At 44.2% G+C, this 14,136-nt stretch overlaps 1 protein-coding gene across 1 annotated transcript in view; it reads right to left on the bottom strand.

The window, feature by feature from the left end:
• Nucleotides 1–9,218: 9,218 nt before the first annotated feature.
• Nucleotides 9,219–14,136, bottom strand: part of TSPAN7 (tetraspanin 7) — a 126,031-nt gene continuing 121,113 nt past the window's right edge. The window contains exons 7-8 of the mRNA XM_002913471.4: nucleotides 10,460–10,535; nucleotides 9,219–10,213 (exon numbers count right to left, since the gene is read on the bottom strand). Coding sequence (XP_002913517.1) covers nucleotides 10,467–10,535 — 69 coding nt within the window. The 3' untranslated portion in view covers nucleotides 9,219–10,213; nucleotides 10,460–10,466. The remainder of the gene's footprint in view (nucleotides 10,214–10,459; nucleotides 10,536–14,136) is intronic.

The following is a 14,136-nucleotide window of genomic DNA, read 5'->3' as shown; positions in this document are numbered from 1 at the left end:
ATAGAGGTGGTGAAAGGAAGAAGTGCCCCCCCCCAAGTTATCCTCTTCTGAATGTTCAGCCACCTTCTCCCCTCCCTCAACAATCCCCTGCTATTTGCTTTATGGCTTCACAAATGCATAAGGCCATATTCTGTTTACTGCCTTCAGCGGTTTGAGCAATCCGTGTGGCTTCCTCCCCTGGAGGAATCGCACAGATAAATTATTGCATACAATTACATAAAATAAATTTAAACTGGATAGGGTGAGTAGCAGGCAGGGTAGTCTTTCTGCGTGTTGCTACTGAGTTAATCCCTGGTGAAGAGGGAAAATCGCTGCATATAAATGAGATCTTGCTGCTGTCTAAACCAGCTGATAAATGATACCATCTGCTGGAAAGGAATTCTCAATGCCCTCGCCACTCCCCCCACCCACTTACAAGAATAGCCATTCTCCATTCATTACATACTGGCTTCCATATTCCAGGAGGATGTGGGGCTGGGCTGCGGTGGGAAGCTGCGTCACCCTACCCCGGTGGTGGGGGTTCTAGCCGATTGACTTCACACTCTAGCCCTGGTTTTCCAGGTGGACAAACAGCCCACATTTTCAGGACACTGATCATTCTCAGGTTCAGTCTGGGGCGCATGTCAGTGTTCTCAGCCTGGGCTGCACATCACCGTCATCTGGAGATCTTTCACTCCCAGGTGACGCCAAAGCACGGCCAAGTTAGGGAACCAGTGGCCTAAATTAGGATTTCTCACATTTTTGTGAATATGAATCCCCTGGAGATCCTGTAAAAATGCAGATTCCAACTCCGATTTGGGGCAAGGCCAAAGGTGCTGCACGTGTTACACGCTCCCGGCGAAGCCCCCCGCTGCTGGTCCAGGGCCATATTTTGTGTAGGTGATTCTTCTCAGGAGCCTCATGAGGTTTTCTAACTTTCTTCTTAAAGCTTCGAAGCCCTTTCTTCAAGTCCAAGGTCACAACATGCAGAGTTGGTGTGGCCCTGCGGGGGGAGGGCCCGAGCTCGTCCACAGAGCTAATCAACCATGCGCATAGCACGTGCACGCCTTACATATGCGTGTGCGCGCACACTGTTATGTCTTCCGTAGGAAGCTAACTCTTAACTCTTCTTTGCAAGGCGAGAACTTTGATTAGACAGTAACCGAATTTCTGGAAGCGTCTTCAGGGTTCGTATTTGGGGGACCTTTTCAGCCTTGTGTGCATAACCATAAATGGCTGGTTCCCACGCATACACACAGCCACTGGCAGCACCCTGCCCGACCCAAAGCTTCAAGTGCATCTCAGCCCACATCGAAATGAACTCAGAGGAGATGTTGTCAGAGCTTGACTGCCCATTCTCAGAGACAAATTCAAACACAGAGCCAAAGCTGGACTGTTTAAGACCATCAACGTCACCCACTTCCAATTTCTTTCTAAAATAGATCACTAATCTTCTTCTTTCATACATTGATCATCTGCCTGCTTCCATAAAAACGTAAGCTGCACGAAGACAAAGGCCTGCTCTGTCTTGCCACCGTGGTAGCCCCATATTCACAAGTGTGCCTGGCACATCGTAGGTGTTCAATAAATATCCATGAAATGCTTGCATAAATAAAGGCCACCAAAAATGCTCATTCCTCTTAATCCACACCAGACTGACCTGGACATTCCCTTGATTTGCTGTCCAAGTCAGCCTCACCACTACCACCACGCTGGGCTTCTATTCTTTCAGCCCTGTGGTTGCTGACAGCTGAATCATACATGTAGCTCCAAAGAGATGTGCGAGCCGGCTAAACGAAGACGGAAGTCACTTGAGCAACGGCGATGGGTAAGACTGCCCAGGAGGAGAGCGTGCAGATGGCCCAGGTGTGAGCTCTCACGAACTCAATCTTTAAAAAAGAAAATTATTGGGGCGCCTGGGTGGCTTAGCCAGTTAAATGTTTGCCTTCGGCTCAGGTCATGATCTCAGGGTCCTGGGATGGAGCCCCGAGTCGGGCTCCCTGCTTAGCAGGGAGTCTGCTTCTCCCTCTGCCTCTGTGCTCACTTGCTCTCTCTCTCTCTCAAATAAATAAAAAAATTATTTCCCATGCTTTTCCATACCTCCCCAACACGCCCCACTCCCCTGCACGCAAACCTGCATAACCAGGCCGTCACAAGTTCCTTCAGCCCTAACGTGATTTCTAGATGCTTACTATTCTGGAGAGCACTTTGGACATATTCATCTATCAGTTTATCAATGTCCTCTTAAAAATGTAATCTTCTTGCTACCAAAGAAATTACAAATAGAACCAGTATCAACCCCACTGCTCCATCCCTTCAACTGTAGCAAGCATCCTTTAAAAGGATCCTCGTGAAGTAAAGGTAATGGAAGAAAGGGTTAAAAATCAAATACCAAGTCGTTTACTTTTGATGGTTTCTCTTCAGGGTTAATTCGCCAAGAGGTGTGTGGCAGTACAGAAATGAGATAATTACTAGATTTTTTTTTCAAAAGATAGACATGAACAAATTAGAAAATCTTCCAAGATAATGAAAAATAGTTCTAATATTTGGAAACTTGCAGCATTTGATTTTGCTGACTATCACAAATTCTAACTCCTAAAGAAAAATATTTGAGGAAGTGGTGCCAAAACAGGGGAAAGAGAGAGAGAAAAAAAAGCAAGCCTTGGCTAGTCATGAGAAAATGAACGGAAAACACCAAGCTCAATGACAGTGGAGTGTAAACTTATTGTACAAAAGTCCTCTTCCTCAGTTTAGTTACTATTCTCTGTTAACTGGGTGTGTCATTCAGTATGTCCCAAAGGGAAGCAAATCTAGTTGCGGCAGGTAGCCTCTAAGGTGGCCTCCAGTGACCCTAGCCTGCTGGCATTCACACCTTCGAGTCATCCCTTCCCTTTCTGCATGGACTAGACTTATTCACTGACTTCCAACAAATAGAGTTTTAGAGAAGTGATGGCATGTCACTTCTGAGGTTAGGTTGTAAGAAAGTGGCTTCTGCCTTAAACATTCTTAGTCCCTCTCTCTTGGATCTCTCACCCTGGGGCAAGTCAGCTGCCAAGTCCCCCTATGGAGGGACAGGGCAATCCTATGGAAAGGCCCCTGTGGAGAGGGACCAAGACCTGTCAATGAGCACCTGAATGAGGCCAGAAGCGGATTTCCCTCCCCCCAGCTGAGCCTTTAAAGGAGATCGCAGCCCCAACCAACAGCTTAACTGCAACTTCCTGAGAGACCTTGAGAACCAGAGGCACCCAGCTAAGCCACACCTGGATTCCTGAGCCATAGAAACTGTGATAATAAGTGTTTGTTATTTTAAATTGCTAAGTGATGGGGTAATTTTCATAAAGAAATAGGTGACTAATACATCTGTATTCATAGAAGATGTTATATTGACCTTTTCACAATCAACTGTACAGACCTAAATTATTCCAGTAAAAAGATGAGTAGCGTGCATGATCTATATACACGGAAATTAATCAACACTGCTTGACGACATTTTCTTCCTCACATGTCCCATGGCCTAAATCCAGTAAGTCTTCTATCACTCTTCTTTGAATTAAATTCTATTACTCCATGGAAACATCACACAATGGATCAAAAGGATGCAAGAACAGATAAAGGAATTCCTCCTAGCCCTGGCAGCTCTCTGTGGCAAACAGTACTGGGTAATAATAGGTCAAACTTGCTGTGCATACACAGAGTGTTAACCTATTTATACAGCTATCTTGAAGGTTCTATTAGGAGACAGAAGCCACCACTTCTCCTCCTCTAAGAAACAAAAATGTCAGGATTCTAACTATAAGTCTAAGTAAGAATCTGCATTGGATCATACCGGTACTACTCAAGACATGAAGAGTTATTTATATTGAGGACAGTGAGAGAAACTATGACAAATCCATGAGATAAAAATAGTAATACATTAAATGGAAAACAAGACATGAGGCAAAAATAGAATGCCATAGAATTCTAGCGATAAAATAACAAATAGGACTCAAGGAACAACTAAAATAAACTAAGAAAATATATGTACATAAGCCCAGTTAAGCTCCTGGCACATAGTTTGAGGACTTAGAGTTCATTCATTTGTTATTTATGAAGTAATTTGAGAACCTAAAAGGTTCTTTTTTGCCAGTCGCTGTGGGGATATAAGGGCAGTACTGACATTGTCCTCACCTCAAGAACACTGTTAAAAGATCCTAACCAACTGTGAGTGAAATTATTTACACACAAAACAATTAGAGAACAAGGAGGCAACATGCAATACATTGCAAATAATAGAATATAGGTCCTGGCAACATGAAAAACTGAAAAACAAATGAAGCCATACACACTAGGCTGAACCTCAGAGTGGATAAAAGTGTGTTTAAGAATTAATTATACATCTGGGGCGCCTGGGTGGCTCAGTTGTTAAGTGTCTGCCTTCGGCTCAGGGTGTGATCCCAGGGTCCTGGGATCGAGTCCCACATGGGGCTCCCTGCTCCACTGGGAGCCTGCTTCTTCCTTTTCCTCTCTCCCTGCTTGTGTTCCCTCTCTCACTGGCTATCTCTCTCTCCCTCTGTCAAATAAATAATCTTTAAAAAAAAAGAATTAACTATACATCTAAAGACAAAAAGATGAACCACCAAGAGAAACAAAGAAACTTAAAGCTAGAGCAACAGGCTCATGGGTTGTGTTCTATCAGGGACCGGGGCAGAGGGTGTGGTGGGATATTGGACCTAGTATACTCTTCAATGCCTTGAGAACTGAACCCTTACAAAGGGTCAAGAGACATATTCTTGGGCCCACACTGAGCAATGATCTGTATCTCATGAGCCTGCATAAATCCAGTGAAGGGAAGGTAGAAAAAAACCTATAGAAATAACAAACACGTGCAGGTGTGGAGTCTAAATGTATACTGCCTATGTTGCATATGATTCCTCAAGCTGAGAAGCTAGTATAAAATCTGCTTCCGGATCAAGGAAACTTCTGGGTGCCTGGCTAAACAAATGCAAATCTCTCCACAGGGACAATTCTATAACCCAGATAGCACGGTACTACCAGAGAAAAATCAATCCACTCTCTACATGTAACGTAATATCCTGGATTGGATCCTAGAACAACAGCAACAAAAAGGCATTGGAGGAAAAACTGGTGAAATCTAAATAAAATCTGGAGTTTAGTTAATAGTAATGTACCAGTGTTGGTTTCTTAGTTTTGACAAATGTACCAGGGGTAATAGGAGGTGTTAACATCAGGGGGACTGGCAGGAAATCACTGTATTGTCATTGCAACTTCTGCATAAATCTAAAATTCATCCAAAATAAGAAGCATTTTTAAAAATCCTCCCTGAAGCTTACTTACAGAAACTAAAAACATAAGAGAACAATCTAGCATGAGTGACGGTCAGCAAATCCAACGTCCAAGAGGATTAGCACTCACGAACTTTAGATATCAGAATATCTGAAAGAAAGGATAAACACAGTTGAGGATTAGCAGAGACAAGATGGGAAGTCAGTGAAAGAAAAGGCCACTAAAGAAAAAGAACAGAAGATTTGACCAAAAAAAAAATAAGTTACAGAATATTAAAAATAATTAGACAAAATTGAGGAAAGACCTGGAAGACATAACCTAGGTAGTGATCCACGATGCTCTTCAAGAAATAAAGACATGGAAACAAAATGAAAGGCTCCACGCGACACAGACGACAGAAAAGTCCATCCTATGTGGAAGAGTATCATCAAAGGCAAAGGGAAAGTCTTCCAGTGTTTCAGTGAGTTGTTTTTGCATATTTAGAAAGAAGACTATTTGGCAATTAGATTCAAAGCGTTAAAACACCCAATCCCCAGCGCCGGAGTAGCATCAGTATGAGACGCGTTGTTTTCTTGCGGGCGCTTTACGTGCAGTGATGACCAAGGCTATTGGGTACTAACCATGATTCAGCTATCCAAAGGAGGTCAGCATGCAATTGTCTTTTTTAGCATCTATTAAAAGAACAGGACCTAGTCCCGGGAGGTGGAGGAAATGGGGAGATGTTGGTCAAAGAGCACAAACTTTGATTTATAAGTTCCGGGGATATAACATACAGCATGGTGACTACAGTTAAAAATACTGTATTATATACTTGGAAGTTGATATGAAGGGAGTCCTTTAATGTTCTCATCATGACAATAACAAAACTGGGAATTATATGAAGTGAAGGATGTGTTAGCCAACCTTATTGTAGTAAACATTTCACAATGTATACATGTATCACATCGTCCCACTGTACATCTTGAATTTACACAATGTTATAGGTCAGTTATATCTCAATAAAGCTGGGGGGAAAAGACGGTTTTAAAGGCAACTAGGGGGAATGACATTACTAGGGAGAAATAAATGACCCAAAAATGAACAATCAGACTTAATAATAGCAGAAGGCCAGGGGTGCCTGGGTAGTGCAGACGTTGGGCATCTGCCTTCGGCTCAGGGCGTGATCCCGGCGTTATGGGATCGAGCCCCACATCGGGCTCCTCCTCTGGGAGCCCTGCTTCTTCCTCTCCCACTCCCTCTGCTGTGTTCCCTCTCTCGCTGGCTGTCTCTCTGTCACATAAATAAATAAAATCTTTAAAAAAAAATAATAGCAGAAGACCAGAACTACCTTCAACTACCAGGCTAGAATTTTATCCCCAGTTAAACCAATCATTCAAGAATGCGAATGACATGGACATTTTTCAAAGTTTGAGATGATTTAGCACATATAAGCCCCTTAATGAAATAAAAAACAAAACATGCACTTCAAAAACCCAAAACTGAACCCCAAAGGGTAAGATTCAAGAAGCAATGTTTATTTTTTTTAAAGATTTTATTTATTTATTCAACAGAGATAGAGACAGCCAGCGAGAGAGGGAACACAAGCAGGGGGAGTGGGAGAGGAAGAAGCAGGCTCCCAGCGGAAGAGCCTGATGTGGGGCTCGATCCCATAACACCAGGATCACGCCCTGAGCCGAAGGCAGACGTTTAACCGCTGTGCCACCCAGGCGCCCCAAGAAGCAATGTTTAAAAACCCAAAATGAAACAAAAAACTCATATGCATGTAGATAAATCTAAATAAACCCTAAAAACAGTGACAGGATCCATTTCGGGAGACGGCAGGAATACAGCATCAGGGAACGGAAGCACAGTGGTTAAGCGAGAGGTGCCTGGAATTAAAACACTCCAAGGTCTTTGTGTTATTTTGGAAGAAGACGGAGATTCTGATTAACTTTCCATTTCAAGTATGCACAGTAAGAAATTAAGATTAACCACTAAAAGAATAAACATATAATGCATAAATTCAAAATAAAACAGAGGCAGCAAAGAAAAACAAGAAATGAAGAGTAGACAGAAAAAAATGTGTTAGAAATAAAACCAACTGTATCAGTAATAACAATATATAAATGGATTAAGCCTTTCAGTTAAGACTTTCTCAGACTGAGCTACAAAAGAAAAAAATATATAGCTATATGCTGTTTAAGAGACACGTCTAAAATATTACACAGGCTGAAAGCAGAGGGATCTGAAACAATACCCTTGGCAAATATTCACCAAAAGAAAAGTAATCATAACAACTATAATATCAGACACAATGAACTTTAAAAGAGAAATCGTAATTAGGGATAAAGAGGGTCAGCCCATCATGACAAAGGAAATAATTCATCAATGAGACATAATCTTGAATTTGCATGTCCCTAACAACATAGCTTAAAAATACATGAAGCAAGGGGCACCTGGGGGGCTCAGTCGGTAAAATGTCTGCCTTTGGCTTGGGTCATGATCCCAAAGTCCTGGGATCGAGTCCTGCAACCTGCTCCCTGCTCAGTGGGGAACGTGCTTCTTCCTCTGCCTGTCGCTCCCCCTGCTTGTGCTCTCCCTCTCTCTGACAAATAAATAAAAATCTTTTTAAAAAATACACGAAGCAAAACCTGACAAAATCCACAGTCCCAGTAGGGGATTTTAAGCACCATTCTCAGAACCTGATAGGTCAAACGGATAAAATATTCCTAAGAACACACAATTTGAACAATAGTCCTAAAATTTACTATTTGAATTATTTACAACCTTGTTCTAACCCTGCACCTATAATTAGAAAAGACACATACATTTTAACACACACAGAACAAACAGGGACCATATACTAGGGCACAAAGCAAGCCTCAACAAATAATAAAGGATCTTAATCTTACAAACCAAGTTTGTTTGAACAAAAAGGCAGCCTCAAACTCTACACATTTGGAAATTAAAAAAAAAATCAATTCCTATATGGTTCAGTGCAGAAATCCTAAAGAAAACTGCAAAATGTCTGGAATAAAAGACAACAAAAATTGCAAACCAAAACTGAAACGCAGCTAAAGCCGCACATTTTTTTTAAGCACAAATTAATGAGCTAAGAACGCAACACAGAAAGTTAGAGAAAAACTGAAGAAAACTCCAAGAAAGATCTTAATTCCCTAAAAATGTTGACCCTTTAAAGAGGAACTGTCTGTTCTACAGACAAGAGGGAGCTTTTTAGATCCACTTATTTGGGAACAGATCAATATATGCTTTCATGAGTTTTTTTTTTAAAGGTGACTCATTAAGAAGGAAAATACAGATTGCAGATAATCTATACTGCACCTATTGCTAAAACGCTTAAATCAAGTGTAAGGATTCCGTACTTTAGTACAAACCAGGGCACGGGGACGACTTCATGGTCTGATGTCATCTGTTCTCCAGACTGAGTTTCTTCAATCCAGACAAGAAAGAAGGAAGGGAAGAATACATGCTTGTTAGAAACAAGGAAGGAAAGAATAGATGCTCGTTTCCATTTTTTTTTTTTTGTAAATGACATTCGGATTTTGAAAACTTTGCCGAATTCTTTCTGCCTCTAGCCTGAAATAATATGAAGCTTCTATTTCTGCAGCCAACAATACATCTTGTTCATGATAAATGATTCAGGTTTCTGAAATGTCCATAAAAGAGTCTGACCCTTCAGTTTTTGCACTGCAGAAGCTAGTTTTGTGGGGTGGGAGCATGTGTGGAAGGCTGGGAGCGTGCGTGGAAGGGCGGGAGCGTGCGTGGAGGGGCGGGAGAGTGCGTGGAGGGGCGGGAGAGTGCGTGGAGGGGTGGGAGGGTGCGTGGAAGGGTGGGAGCATGCGTAGAGGGGTGCGGTAGCGTGTAAGGTGGTCCGCTCCCAATCCCCCATAGAGCAAGATGAAGTAGAAATATGTGTTTAGAAGCTTACACAATAAGCAAAGAACAAAACACAGCAATCTGTAATGATTCTATTTATTAATACATGTATCACAAATGTTCACAATATCAATGCATTCTTGTTGGCATGCTAGACAGAGGCATTGTTTCTTAAGATCTTCTAAAAATATTTTGACTTTTGTTCCCCCTTCACACTCATTTTTAAACTGATTTGCTGAGGTCCTCGCTGTCCCATAATGTCAATGCAAAGAAAAAATACAGAAAGAAGTAAAATAACACAAGAGCAATTAATTGGGGAAGAACAGAAGTAATATTATTTCCTTCACAGGAGGCAACAATACAGCTTGGTAACAGGATTATACAGGTTTCATCCGAGAGGCATGGGGCCGCTAAACTGTCTACACATGCCCAGGCACGTAACAGTAACGAGCAAGAAGGCCACCTAACGCTCAGCTGCTTCCTTCGTGCACGACGCAGGCTTTTTTCTCCTCACGGACGATTACTGATGTCTCTCTCTCTTTACATAGCCTAGGCAGCCTGAACAAGGTAGGAAAGGGCCTTAGTAAAGGGAAAACTAAACCAAAGGCGATTAAGCCAAAAGAACAGCTAGCTATCAGCTTATCTACATCAAGGGGTATGGCATTTATCAGTCCTGACCAAGGACGAGCGGGAACCTTCCGCGCACTACATGCAGGGCCCGGCGGGGCCAGGGATGGCGTGATAACCAGTCACCTACAATGAGCTAGAGTTGGACCAAGTACGGATGGAGGAGCTGGCACGCAGGGGGCCTCAGGTGGGGTCCACTAGGACTGGATGCAGGGAACCCGGCTACACTCCGGCACGACGGGGTTTCACAAAATGGAATGCTACGCGGGATGCGGGCTGGAAGGCGGAGCGGAGACCGCGCGGGCGGGTCGGTTGCACGCTGGCTGGGGGTTAGGGGAGCGCGGGGCGGGTGTGTTAGGTGCTGTGCTCTAACATCCTCTGGAAGTCTTTCAGAGAGTGCTGCGGGTCCTTTTTAGAACAGGTGTCTTACTCCACCGTGCTTGAAAGACTGCGAGAGAAATTAAACCACGTGAGTGACTCACCGTCACGGAGGACTTAGGGTAGCAAGCTAAAAGCAGCGTTCAGACGTTCCGCACCATCCTCCCCAGCTCCACGGAAACGGGGTTTCAGCACGTGCACAGGTGCCACCGAGGTTGAGTAGTTAAGTGGCCGGGCGGCACCCTTGCCCATTTGCAGGGCGGCGTGGGCCCCAGAGGGAGAACCCCGAAATTAAACGCTCCCCACGTGCACTCACCTTCTCCTTACACCATCTCATACTGGTTGGCCGTGATGAACCGGGACAGACAGCAGGCCAGCAGCATGCCGATCAGCTGTTGCCAGAAGAGAAACGAAGACCACAATCTCAAGTCACCGCCCTGCTTACTTCTTTGACCCCCCAGATGTAATTTTTAACAACCGAGGGCTTTTGTATGCGAATGAGGAAAAGCGCACTAATGAAAAAGATCAAACGTGACTTCACTGGTGGGGTCTAAGACTGGTGGGGTCTGACTGCTAGGGCAGGGCAACTGGAGGTTCTAGAACTGGTCATAAGGTTCCACTCTAGCATGCTCTGGCTGCTTAAAAACAACTTTTGACAGGTTATGAGAGTAGGGAAAAAATGGAAGGACCACAGAATTAGCAAGGTGTGCACAAAAAGGCCAAACAGGCGCATTGGGAGATATCTCAACATGGTGCAATCGCTCAGCCATCCTTAGCTGATAGGACAATCTCTTTGTCTCTCACCCTATAGATATTTTAGGCCTACATGTTGGTTTCCACCTCAGATGTGCGGACTGCGATGCTCTGAGGGCTGGCGCCCAGCGCTGATGTGCCAACAGGCCTTCCGGGAGAGAGAAGCAGTTCATGCAGGCCATGCGGCGGCCCTTATCCTACAGGTGGGACACACACAGCCACACAGGGTCCCACTATGGCTGGGGGCAACCCCTGAGCTCTCTTCCCCTGGCTTTCCACCCACCTGGTCAGGTGCCAGTCCTCCCTGCTACCTTTCTTGCTGAAATCCCTGATGCTTATCTTCCTTTTTAAAAGCAAAACTATGCTGTGAAATATAAAAACCCTAAGTTCCATCAGGTGAGGAAAAATCACCACCTTATTGGACTCCCCCTTTCTCCTACCAAGGCTCTGGCCAACATCATTTTGTGCCACAAAATACATAGTATCCTGCCCAAACCACCAAATCACCAAAGGAACCATGGCTGTAACCTCCAGAATTCTGTGCCAAATGACACAAATTACCCCCCCCCCCGCGCCATTTTCTGGGACCAATGTACACCAGAACACACTTGATACTTTTTGAGTGAGAGAGAGAGAGGGAGGGAGAGAGAGAAAGCACAGGTGGGGAGAGGAAAAGGGAGAAGGAGAGAGAATCTCAGGCAGGCTCCACGCCGAGCAGAGAGCCCGAATTGGGGCTCGATCTCATGACCCTGATATCATGACCTGAGCCAAAATTGAGTCCGACACTTAACCTACTCAGTCACCCAGGTGCCCCAAACACACTCGATACTCTTAAAGATCAGATTTCGGTCAAAAAACAAGTAAGCGTTAGACGTATAGCATACTCAAGTGTAGCACGTTATATAACCCTCACCACATCCTTGCACAATATGACCATCCCAACCTTCCAGATAAGAAAATGGGCTCAGGGGAGGTTAAACATTTTCCCCCCAAACCACACTGGTAGCTCACAGAGGGCTTAAGGTTCCACTGTCCTTCCCCTGTCGGAGGACAGCCCCTTTCCTGGCCCCCCACCCCTACAGCTCAGCCCAGACCCTGTCCTTTCCAAAACCACTCCTCTGTTTCACGCTATCAGGGGTTCCTTCCTGCCTTGCATTGCAAACTCCGGACAGAGGGGTTTCCATGAGTATCTCTTCGTTTAATCTCGAGTCCCTCAACTCTTTTTTCTTTGTAAAGCTGATCAGTTTCATGTTTCGTGTTTCCCTGTTGAGCTCACGTGTGCTTGAAGCACTTAGGACAGTGACCATTCCACTCCGTGGTTTGCAACCCTCCCATAATTCAGTGCTGATGCTCCTGGCCTCTGTGGCAATTCATGAGCCACACAGCCAGAAGACTCCTTAGAATGCTTAGGTATTTCTTGTATCTAAAGTTTCGGCTTTCAGGGAAATATAGCATGTGCTTCCACTTCTTTTTTTCCCAAAATAGGAACAGCATCATTCTTAAGCACTGGACATACTTTGTCACAGAAACAACAACTTCTAAAAATATCGGTACAAACGAAAGCTACTTGCTTTTAAAATTACTGTATTTTACCCTGAAACTAATAATACAGTACATGTTAACTAAATTGAATTTAAATAAAAAATTTGAAAAAAGAAAGATGTTTCTAAAAAAAAAAAAAAACCGAAACCAAACCAAACCAAAAAAACACCTTACTGTGTTTTATATTTCTGGGGCAGGAACATACCTCCTGTTTGCCCACAGAAGAAGACAGATTTTTAAAATTATTTTCCAACATCTACTAAGGAATTTGTTTTCCTAAAAAAAAAAAAAAAGCATCCTGAACTGAGGTTCCTACAAGCTATATGAAAACAGTATTTTGTACACACTGGCATTTATTTTATTAAATTCTAGTGCAAGAAAAACTAGGATTTGGGGTGTGGTAGGCATTTTGGATTATTCGCAGGGTTACGGATTTCAAATTTGCTATAGTGTTTTTACCATATTTGAGAGAAAACTTTGACCTCTCACCTCTCTAAGTACCAAGTTAAGGGAGAGTCAGTAGCTGGGAGAAGCATCCTATATTTCATAGCAGCCGTTACCAGGTGATTTCTAGGTATGTAACGGGAAGCCTGTTCAGGCCGTCAGGGCTCTGCCTCAGCATGAGTCAGGACAAAGCTTGCTTGTCACTAGACCCAGCTCATCTGTAGACAGAAAAGTCCATCCTTATATAGACGAAACCTTGTTCCAGGCTAACCATATGGAAAACCTCAAGGAGCAGCGGTACGCTCTGTGCCCCCGAGAAGCACGCTGCTGGGGTGTATCAAGGCTGCAGTCAGTAGGCACTGGGCCAGACTTCTGCTTTAAGCCCTGGATGGAGAGAGGAAAGGGGGGTTGGTCTCTCATGCTGGAAACCCTTCAGGACGGAGACCCCAGAGCCACCCCTTGCCTTTCCCGCGGCTGGTGAAAGGCCTGGTGCCAGACAGCCTCCGGAGTTTTAGACCAGATTACTTATATTTGGTTGACTAAGACTCTGTAATTCATCTCTATCTAGTTTTTCTGAGGTAACATTTTATTTTTACCACTGTCTGCCTTGTCAGTACTATATTCTGCTTTCTTTTGGGTCATGGAAGCCTCTGGGACATTTTGCCGCTTCGAGAACTAAGAAACCAGAGAGGGGGAGAGAGAAGAAAGGGCCTTTACTTAACAGAAGGCTGACTCCAGGCTTTCTCAAGGCCCTCCCACATAGACAGCCTGAGAGGTCTGAGCACCACGAAGCTCGAGAGACATGGGTTGTCTCCCTGGGGCTCTGCAAATCACCGGGGACCCAGCAGATGCCAAGAGGTGGGAGAGAGGGGCGCAAGAGAGGTGGGGCCCAGGCCAGCAAAGACCAGAGAGGTAAGGGGTGAGAGGCTGAGGGCGTCGTCCCTGCCATCACCATGGGAGGCAACGGTGGCCTAATTCCTGATTGCTGTCCACAGAGAGGACAGCAAAGTTGTAAAGGCAACTTTCTGAACAAGCAAGCACAAGCAATAGGTGAAAAACTTAGATCCTTATAATGCCTGTGGAGATTGTATGGTAATGACCGAGGTGGGAGACTAAATAAAACTTCCATGTCTTGAGCAAGTGCCAAGGAATCTGGTTTGACATAAAACTGTATAAATGCTATTAGGGACCATCTCGGGCCCTGAAGATACCAGGGGAGTAAGTAAACTGCTCCGTTAGCCTTCTTTGGCCGTG

This window comes from Ailuropoda melanoleuca, chromosome X (assembly GCF_002007445.2).
Source record: "Ailuropoda melanoleuca isolate Jingjing chromosome X, ASM200744v2, whole genome shotgun sequence".
NCBI classification, from domain to species: Eukaryota; Metazoa; Chordata; class Mammalia; order Carnivora; family Ursidae; genus Ailuropoda; species Ailuropoda melanoleuca.
The sequence above is the reverse complement of the archived record's forward strand: the minus strand, read 5'-3'. Positions and strand labels throughout refer to the sequence as shown.